The 10,439-nt window shown below is 34.6% G+C and overlaps 1 protein-coding gene across 1 annotated transcript in view; it reads right to left on the bottom strand.

The window, feature by feature from the left end:
* Positions 1-378: 378 nt before the first annotated feature.
* LOC129230168 (keratin-associated protein 16-1-like) overlaps positions 379-10,439 on the bottom strand; it is a 41,469-nt gene continuing 31,408 nt past the window's right edge. Inside the window, exons 6-7 of the mRNA XM_054864569.1 lie at positions 5,452-5,568; positions 379-407 (exon numbers count right to left, since the gene is read on the bottom strand). Coding sequence (XP_054720544.1) covers positions 379-407; positions 5,452-5,568 — 146 coding nt within the window. The remainder of the gene's footprint in view (positions 408-5,451; positions 5,569-10,439) is intronic.

Genomic DNA, 10,439 nt, shown 5'->3' with positions numbered 1-10,439 from the left:
TTTTTTCGCGAATACAATACAGTCGACTTCCGTTACAACGCGATCCGACTTACGCGAAATGGCTACAAGTCGGTTTTTTCAACAGGAAAGTATTTTTGAGCTAGCGCGAATTCCTCACCCACAACATGAAAATTTTCGGCAGGGAACAACGGTGTGTAAGTTTCTTTCGAGAATGGACCTTCATCCCTTTAGCATCACTGAGAGCAGAAGTACCCACACCGTACTAGTCTTTTATTGCTTATACAAATAACAACTTCTCATTTTCCATTATTTTTTTTCATTCTAAATGCGAAAGTTAACGAAATATAACGACACCTGAGAGCGCTGTTTCATCTAAAGTTGGTGAAGATAGAAAGAAAAAAAGAATGTTTCTGGAAATTAAAGAAAAGGTGAAGCTTCTCGAAAACCTGAAGCTGAACCAAAAAATGCTTCATAGGGTAGCACAACAATTAGGTATGACGGTATAAGTGAATCTTCCATACGTACAAATAAAAGTCAAGAAAAGGAAATCCATAAAAGTTCACCGAGTAATAGTATCTAAGTAAAATGCAAAAATTATGAAAATGGAAGCTGCTCTTTATTGTAAATTAAACAAACCAGGAAGATAGTAGAGGGGCTATGGTAGAAAATATAGCCGAAAACTGCATTTTGTGATAAAAGCATGAAACTTGGCATGCATGTAGACAATGTCCTTACAAACATTTTCAGAAGGGGAGGCATTTTAAAATCTCCCCCAACCCCCCCCCCCTGGCGGCCATTTTTGGTCAAAAATACAAAACAACTTTTACTTTTTATTTTTAGTAAAACACCCACTGTATCTTCTTTTGTGAGTTCTATTGTGCTTACTAAAGGGTGAAAAGCCATCAAAATATGTCTTAATCTCCTAATTTACATAATAATTTCAAAAACTTCGATTTTTTTAAACGAAACTTAAACTAACTAAAGCCTTTAACATTTCTGAAGGGGTTGTTTGAAAAATGTTTCTTTTTATGCATTTTAAAGCTCTATGTTTAAAAAAATCAATTCATTCATAGTAGAACCCAGTAATCCGAACCCCCGAAATCCGAAACATTAGAAAATCCGAACATATGTTTTAAAATTTACTGATAAAAACTGATTACAAAACTAAGAATAAAACTAAAAATAAAGAATCATCAACAAAGCTAGTAATTTTTCAAAACTTGAAACAAACATTTGAATTGTTATTTAAGAATGAATAAAATATCTTGATTAGTTAAAACGAAATCAATTTTCATTATCGGCAAAAAAAAAAAAGAGAGAACTTCAAACACTTTTTTCGTAATTTTTTGGAAGTTTCACTCACATTCCTATTTGCACTAACAAAATGAGGGGAGGAGGGGGGGGCACGTATATTTTGTTTATAGAACTCCAAAACTTACTTTTAAAAGCTTTAAAACAAATTTTAAGTTTTTTCTTTTCTCATTAGACGATTTGAAGCATTTGTTCTATGTCTTAAACGATGTAAGAGGTCTAACATTAATTACTGCAATAAGAAATTGTGCTATGTTAATAAAGCCAACAATATTGTTATTATTAATAAAATTATTATTTATTGAAATATAACTCACTATTACAAAAATTACAATTAAAACTACAAAAAGATCTGAGTAAGTGATACGTGCAATGATTATACAGACGGTAATTTAAAACATTTGAATTTACTAGTAATTTACACAGATACATAGCATTTTCCATTGCAGTATTTACAGTTTAAACATATTTACTGGTTTTTCTGTAAAAATGAAAGACTAAAAAATTTTTTTTTTTCTACCCGTAAATATGAAGTGCCTTTTGAGTCACGATTCTTTTCTCTATGAATTTGATGTAACTGTTTTTCTCCCAACTTGACCAATTTTCATGAGTAGATCCACGTATTCTTTCTCTACTGCTATATTCGTCTCTAATGAGTACAAGTCTTTCGATGTTTTTAAAAATGGATTTCCATGTTCAGCTATTTTGGCTCCATGCCTGACTCATCAAAACCTCTCTTGACAACAGGCTTTGGAAACTTAACATTTCTTCATTGCGCGTATACAGCGTTTCTTTAAACGATTCGAGGTGTAACTTTTCAAAATGTGTAACTTAATCGGTAACTTTAAGACCAACCAACGTCCATCTTCTTAACGCAGTTGGATTTGTGATAGACCATTTACATCCCCGTTTCCTTTCACCACCGCATTGTTTTGCTTGTAAGCATGGTCCAATTTAATTGCAGAACGTTCATTGTTTTTTTTTTACAACAAACATTCCTTCTTTGATGCCTTTGTGTACGTCTGGAAGGTTTGTGGATTAAAGAAGATCTTTTACGAAAACTGGTTACCATCGAGCATAGTTACTAAAAAGTATATGTACATCGTTTAGTATAGCGATAAAATGCGAAAATGAAAACACAGAATCAACTCCTTCAAAATTTCAGTAAAAATATTAAAGTTCGTTGAAAGCTGTGATCTCTTCAACATTAACATCAAAAGCCTCAGCTTTAATACGGTGCTCCAAAATTTGAACATTGGGAGATGGTGCTTTCTTTCTCAGATTTTTAAGTTATAAAAACTTCTCTGTCAAGTGTCTTCATTGCACCGATGTGAATCTTTTTGTAAGAAGTAGTTAGAGACATTTTATTATATACACTATAGGTATGTTTTTTTCTCATAAAATGAGTAAAAGCTTACTAGTGATCAATCGGGTAACGGAGAATTAACAACAGCAACAACAGTAATAATAGTAATAAGAAGGAATTTAGAATTCAAATTTTAAATTTGCTTCTATTAGAAATGTGTTGTCTTGACATTAATTTCACCCATTTTCCTTCAAGTCCTTATTCTCTTATACCCTTTCGAAATAGTTTCAATTATACGCGCTCAGTCATAAAAAACGAGGTGCATCATGGTCGGATAATTGGACAATTCGGGCAATTAGAGTTCGGATAACTGGAACCCTACTTTGATACAACCCTAATTAAATGTATATTTAAATTCAGAAACCAGTAATTATGTTATGAGGGTGGAAAATTCACGTCTGAGAATTTATAGTTTAAAAATATCGAGTTTAAAAAAAAAACACTTTTTTGAAGTTATTTCTCAAATTAGACGTTTAATGGAGTTTTAAACGGTAAAAAATATAATTAACATCTATGGAGTGATACAATCAATGATTTAAAAAATTAAAATAAATTTAAAAAAAAATAAAATCGCCATTTTTGGTTTTGGACCAAAAATGGCCGCTAGGGGGGTTTTTGGGGGGGGGACTTTGGAATGCCTCCCCTTCCTAAAATATTTGTATATATAATGTCTACAAACATGCCAAGTTTCAAAATTTTATCACAAAAATGCAGTTTCTTCCCCCGTAGCCCCCCGACTAAGAGGGGTAATGCCATAGATGGAAACTTTATAAAAGAACCAATGAAGCAACTGTATTTAAAATGTATATTGGAATAACGGTTTGATCACGCAGCATAAATCATCATCATTTTCACTTTTTAACCGACTTCAAAAAGGAGGCGGTTATCAGTTCATACCGTATGTATGTTTTTTTTTTTTGTTTGTCCACTCATAGCGTCTCACCTAGTGAACCGATTTTGATGATTCTTTTTTTAATGGATAGAGGATCGCTCAACTTAGGTCCCATTACTTTGTTTGACCATATTTGTTTTTTAGAAAAAAAAGTTATGAGCAAAAAACAGTAAATTTCCCTATTAAATGATTAAAATGATATTGTAGCGAAGTTCGCACCTGGCATCCGTGGATAACGGTGGTTCAGTGGTAGAATTCTCGTCTCCTACACGAGCGACCGGGGTTAAAATCCCGACTAAGATAAAGTGAATTTTACTAAAATTTCGTTTCTACTGTTTCCCGTATTTTCTCGAATGTTCTATTAATTTCTGTATCTTTTCAAGTCAGGAAAGTTCCAGTACTTTTTCAAGTTGCATATAAGGAGATGTAACGTTCATTCGTGGTTCTGAATAAAGATCTCGAGTTGAGACTAACGAGTATTCGCTTCATTTGACTTTCACATTGTCTTCGCTATCTTCATCTCTACGCGACAATATGAAACCCATTGTCATAAAAGTTTGGTGCCAAATAACTGTAACATTAATAGTAATTGTAATGATGATTTTGAATAAAGGCTTTTCTAAAGAAATACAGAGATATAGAGCCGCACTTCTTACTAGGTAACTTCTTACTTTTACTGAAATATCTACATTTACACTAAAAAGAATGAAATAAAAAAATTTTGAAAAAAAAAATAGAACCGACTTCAAAATTGCTCTAAAAAGTGAAAAATAATTTTATTCTTTAAACACCATCGATAATACTTTTAAACATAATTTTTGAAGTTGGCGCAAAAACATAAAGTAAAATCCATTGTAACCATGCTTCGTTCATATTTTTATCAAAAAATCATCCAAACTTAGGAACGAAACATTTATATCGTTACTCAAATATGCTGTCATCAATGCGTAATGCATGTGGTAGTGAAGAAACTGGACGTGGTTAAATTTATACTTGTAGTTGAGTTATGGCTGTGAATGATTTTATCGATCGTTTTTGCGCCAACTTCAAAAATTATGTTTAAAAGTATTATCGATGGTGTTTAAAGAATAAAATTATTTTTCACTTTTTAGAGCAATTTTGAAGTCGGTTCTATTTTTTTTTTTTTTCAAATTTTTTTTATTTTAAGTTAGAAATATCATTACTGAATCAACTGTACAGTACAACTATAGGGTATTTGTTTCCATGTTGTACGTACGGTACTGGTTTATTTTATGTCTTTCTTTCCCATTGATCATTGTTTTTGTGCATCGTAGCAGTATTTTATGTCGAATAAAAAGTGGTTTTTTTTTTAATACAAATAAAAATTCAGTTTTTTATGAAAGAAACAGTAATGTATAGTTAAGAAAAGGTTTTTAACTGTTTAAGGTGGTGTTTACAAGTGTCTAAAATGATTGGTTATGTTTATAAAAGTTTTTACACATACCCTTTCCCACAACGCGAAATTTCGACTTACGCGAGGGGTCTTGGAACGCATCCCTCGCGTAAGTCAGAACTCGACCGTACTTCCTTTTTTTGTAAAAAGAAGTCAAAAAAAAAAAAAAAAAAAAGAAAGAAATAGTAAGAATAATAATCCTTTGTAAAAATTTAACCAGTGTTAAAAGAGCTCGAGTCCCGTCCTTTGTATGCACCAAACGACCGTTTTTCAGCTTTCCTGTGAAGTAAAGATTATATGACTTATGTTAGTCTGGCTCTGAGGTACAGAATTGTCAACATATGACATGATGATGCGTAAAAATGCTTTAAAGAACACTTTCATTCCGTCAAAAATAAACTAAAAAGCTTGAAGTAAAAGTTTCGGGGAAGTCAAAAGATCAATTTCTTCCAAATGCTTAACTCATTTTTCTCAAAATTTCAAAGATATTCGGTGGTAGAACTTTACCTTTGTTACCGTCACATACACAGTCTGGACAAGGAATTCCGGTATAATCAATTTTGCATTCTGGTTCGTCACATTGCGGTGGAGTGCATTGAACTCCGTGTATTAAAGGATCAAAACCTGTAACGGAAAATATATTTTATTAGTTGCAGTTTCTTCGATTGAAATACAGGCTGATCCAAAAGTCGGGACCAACTTTAAAAATGAATAATTCGAAAACGAATGAAGACGAAAAGATGCGGGTTGCACTGAACGAATTGAAAATAAGCCGGGTTTTATGTGGCAAAAAAAAAAAAAAAAAAAAATTCTGTTTTCATCAGATGGCGCTGTAGCTTTTCATTTCTCCATAATTCTTATGATATAGTTTAACTAAACGGGCTTTCTCAACTATGGACAGCATTTCGATGCACATTAGCTTCGACTACCATGCTGCTTTTTATATTATTTGTTGCTTCGCATGATTCTAGATCAGAAATCCAACAGCGCCATCTGTTGGTCGCCAACAGAACTATTTTTGGTTTGTTGCCAGACAAAATCTGGCTTCTTTTCCATTCGTTTAGTGCAAACAGCATCTTTTCATCTTTATTCGTATTCAAATTATTCATTTTCGAAGTTGCTCCTGACGTTTGGATCGCCCGGTATATCTAAGTTAATGATAAGGCACAGGGCTAAGGAGTTCGGAGGTAAAGTCCAGCTTCGACTCCAAATCTTGAAACATTAAACCTGTGACTCCCGACTCCGACTCCTTTATTCCAATATCACTCCGACTCTGACTCTACAACCCTGATAAGGCAGTCATTCCTCTATAACTCGAAATCCCAACAGACCAACTTAAACTTTCGAGTTATACAGTTGAACTCGTTTATAGCGAGAGAGACGGGACCACGATATTTGCTCGTTATATATACGAGTGCTCGTAAAAACGGATTCGTGGAAAAAATCATTAAATGACTCATATATTTGCTTTAGCTTGTTTTCAATTTATCTATAGTGTGAAATAATTTGGCGAATTCCTTTGAAATGTCTTATTGTCTCTATCTTGCGCTATTGATATCTTTTGAGGGATGTTCATTGGCCAAAACATCGTCATCTACACCTCTGGGTTCAAAAAACGTGAGAGTGTTGTGAAGGTTTATAACAACACCCTAATTTTGTATAAGAATTTGACTCCATTATTTTATAAAAATCGACAAAACTTTATTTACATCACATATACTTCAAGAAGTCGTCATTTTTATTTTCTCAAGACCAAATTCGTGGAACACGATCTCGTGCGTCTTTTTCACTTTTTTTAATTACGTGTTGCCATTCGGCAGTTTGTGTTAAATAGAAATAAAATAATTAAATTTAAGAATTAAAAGACATTAAAAATATGGATGAAAATATAATACTAGAGAATTATCATTACGTGGTAATAAATTTGACTGAGAAGGGCACTTCAGTACCCCCTTCCCAGTAATGATGATAATAAATGCGTTGCCGAAAGTCACGCATTAACCACGAATGACATGTCCATAATTCTTTGGGAAGTGAACTGTTCGTCCATATTTTGTCCTATATGAAGTTTCTTCATCTTTTTTACGCATTTCTTCTTTTGGTTGGTTAACATTGTCCTTGTCAGCAGACAGAAATGCTGGTTTTAGCCTGTCTACAGACACAGTGACATTTTTGCCTTTTATCATTACTTTGAACACTTTCACGCCGCGCTTGATGACTGCATAAGGTCCATTGTATGGCGGCTGAAGACTTTTCCGCACCCCATCATTTCTGATAAAAACATGGGTGCAAGTTTTTAAGTCTTGTGATACGAAAGGCTTAATATTAGAATGTGATTTTGTCGGTGAAGGAGCAAAATCGTGAAATATATCTCTTAGCTTCTGTATCACAGTTTCAGGGCTTTTTATAACCGAATGTTCATCGAAAAAAATCTCCTGGAAGTCGAAGTGAAGTTCCATAAACAAGTTCGGCTGGTGAAACATTCAGATCCGTTTTAATTGCTGCACGGAATCCTAGGAGTATGGTGGGAAGAACTTCGGTCCATTTTTCATTTCGTCGAGCTTTTAAAGCACATTTTAATGGTCGATGCCAGTTCTCAATAAGACCATTTGATTGAGGATGGTATGGTGAAGTTCTTATCTTTTCGGCACCAATGAATCGAGTTAATTGTCGAAATAGCTCAGACTCAAATTGACGACCTTGATCTGATGTAATTTTTTCTGGACAACCAAATCTTGAAATCCATTCAGACATCAACGTCTTAGCGACAGTTGGTGCTGTCATATCACAAATAGAATATGCTTCTGGCCATCGCGTTGCCCTATCAATTACCGTTAAGCAGTAATTCTTTCCTTCAGATTCTGGTAGTGGTCCTATTAGATCAATGTGTATATGGGCAAACCTAGATGTGTTAATATCAAATTTTCCTTCTTCAGTTTTAGTGTGCCTGAAAACCTTTGATCTTTGGCAGTTTAAACACTCTTTAACCCATACTTTGATATCCGTAGCCATTGAAGGCCAAACAAATCTCTGCTTAATAAGCTTAGTCGAACCTTTCATACCTGGGTGTGTTAAATTATGTAGGTTTAAAAAAACTTGTTTACGAAAACTTTTTATTAGAAAAGGTCGTGCTTTTCCTGTAGAAATATCACAAAATATTTCAGTTTTTGAATCAGGCATAGTAAGTAATTTTAATACTAAATTAGATTCCTTATTTTCTAAAGCAGATTTAAGTTCTAAGTCAGATTTTTGTTCAACACCTAACAAGGCCGTATCCAGAGGGGGGGCCTGACGGGCCCGGGCCCCCCCCCCGAAACCCGAAATATTTTGTACCGTAAAACAGAAGAAGGTTTTTTTTTCTTTTTTCTAAATTCCTATTGCCAGAAAAGGAAAATAATATATTTTTTTAATTCTTAATTTTGCTATTATTCAAAATTTATAATATTTTGAAGAAATACAGAAAAAACAGTTCTAGTTCTCATTAGCTGCAAGGCACACTTGAAATTTAGACCTTTCATTAGGAGTTCCTGCTCTCTTTCCCAATTCAATTCAGGGCAGTCCAGGGTCAAGGCAGGACACCAGGATAGACTTTTCAAGTCTACCGAACTGACTTTTGTGCACTTCCTCCTCCAGAGGCGTGCACAGAAATTTTGGGGCTGTCACAAATGCTTTTTTTGGGCCCCCTCCATATTGTTTACCCATATTTTCAGCCCTAGGTATAAAAATAATGGGCCCCATTTAAGCTCGGGCCCGGGCCAACAGGTGTCCCTTCTCCCCTCTGTGCACGACCCTGCCCTCCTTCCCCTAAAACTCTTATAATTCAATCTATTCTATTCAAGAGTCACAACTGACTACAACTGCATTTATGTCGAGGACTGCATACTAAGTGCCTTGCCTCCATTATTTTATATACCGATAGATGGCAGCACCATCACCGGATCGAACAGTTAATGAGAATTTAGAACTAGTCCAAGAGCTAATAGCTACCTGGTACTAGCACCCCCCCAGAGGTATCGTTTCACTTGGAGGACATTGAGACCACGAGCATATTTAACGTCGCCCACTCCCCTTTAATGACGACGGTGGGTCTTCGACCAGCGGGGACGAACCCGAGGCCCTCCGGCCCCGAGTCCAATGCCTTACCGATCAGGCTACCACGGCCCCAAACTCTTATAAAACTTACACTGTACTGATTTCGAGCCGGGAACTCCCCAAAGGCTTGGACCCTAGTTTCCGATTAGGCGAGTATCTTGTTACCAAGATGTGCCAAATTCAGCTCCTTGATACATCTTGAGTAAAAAATGCAAAAATCACGATTCTCGCGTTTTTGTAGCATAATTTTCAAGATCATTTTTGTGACTGATATGTTTCTTGTCTTGCTTTTATTTAATGCCGAATTCAGTATTCAGTCTTTTTTTTTCATATTTTTGTAGTCTCAATTACCTAATATAAGGCTCAAAATATAGATTTTTTTTCAAAAATTTCTCGAGGGAAAAACCCCCGGACCCCCTGAAATTATGGATGTTCTACATCCGACTTAAAGCGACACTCTCCTGTTATCCTTACTACTACAAGGTGAATAAGAAAAATAATAAGAAATTAAAATAACAACAGCCAAACAGTGTAATCATTAAAAATCGAGAAAAAAAGTCTTCTATGTTAACATTTTTATGCGTTTGGTGTGTCTATATATACTATATGTGTGTGTGTGTGTTAGGGCAATGTGCTAATCCGGGCCCCTCCCGAAAAAAATTTCTGGATACGGCCTTGACACCTAACTTAGCGTAATCTAGCGAAGTAGGAAATTTAATTGTACTTATTCGAGAAAGGGCATCGGCTGCTTCATTTGAGCTACCTTGTAAATATTCAATGTCAGTTGTAAACTCAGAGATAAAGGATAACCATCTACTTTGCCTATTTGTGTAGGTATCTCGTTTCTTTTGAAAAGCAAATTTTATTGGTTTGTGATCAGTGTATATTATACATTCTTTCGCCTCGATGAAATGTCGAAAATATTTTACTGATTCATAAATGGCTAATAATTCCCTATCAAAAACCGAGTATTTTAACTGAGCAGTATTCAGTTTTTTTGAAAAAAATGCTATTGGTTTCAACCCTTCTTCAGTCTGCAGACTTAAGGTTGAACCAATGGAGAAATCACTAGCATCAGTGTATAATGCTAATTGCCCATCCTGCGAGGGAAAGACCAATGCAGCGCCAATCAAACTTTATTTAGCTTTCTCAAATGCGTCATTCAAAATTGGAGACCATTCAATAGGAGTGCTATCATTCTTTTTACATCCTCTAATTTGATCTGTTAAAGGGGTAAGCAGTCTTGCTGCATGTTTAACAAATCTTCTAAAATAATTTATTAATCCAATGAATCGTCGAAGCTCTGATATTGTTTTTGGCTTAGGATAATTTTGAATGGTTTCAACTTTTGATTTTAAAGGTTTAATTCCTTCAAAAGAAATATCATGTCCTAAAAATGATAC

This window comes from Uloborus diversus, chromosome 9 (assembly GCF_026930045.1).
Source record: "Uloborus diversus isolate 005 chromosome 9, Udiv.v.3.1, whole genome shotgun sequence".
Taxonomy (NCBI): domain Eukaryota; kingdom Metazoa; phylum Arthropoda; class Arachnida; order Araneae; family Uloboridae; genus Uloborus; species Uloborus diversus.
The sequence above is the reverse complement of the archived record's forward strand: the minus strand, read 5'-3'. Positions and strand labels throughout refer to the sequence as shown.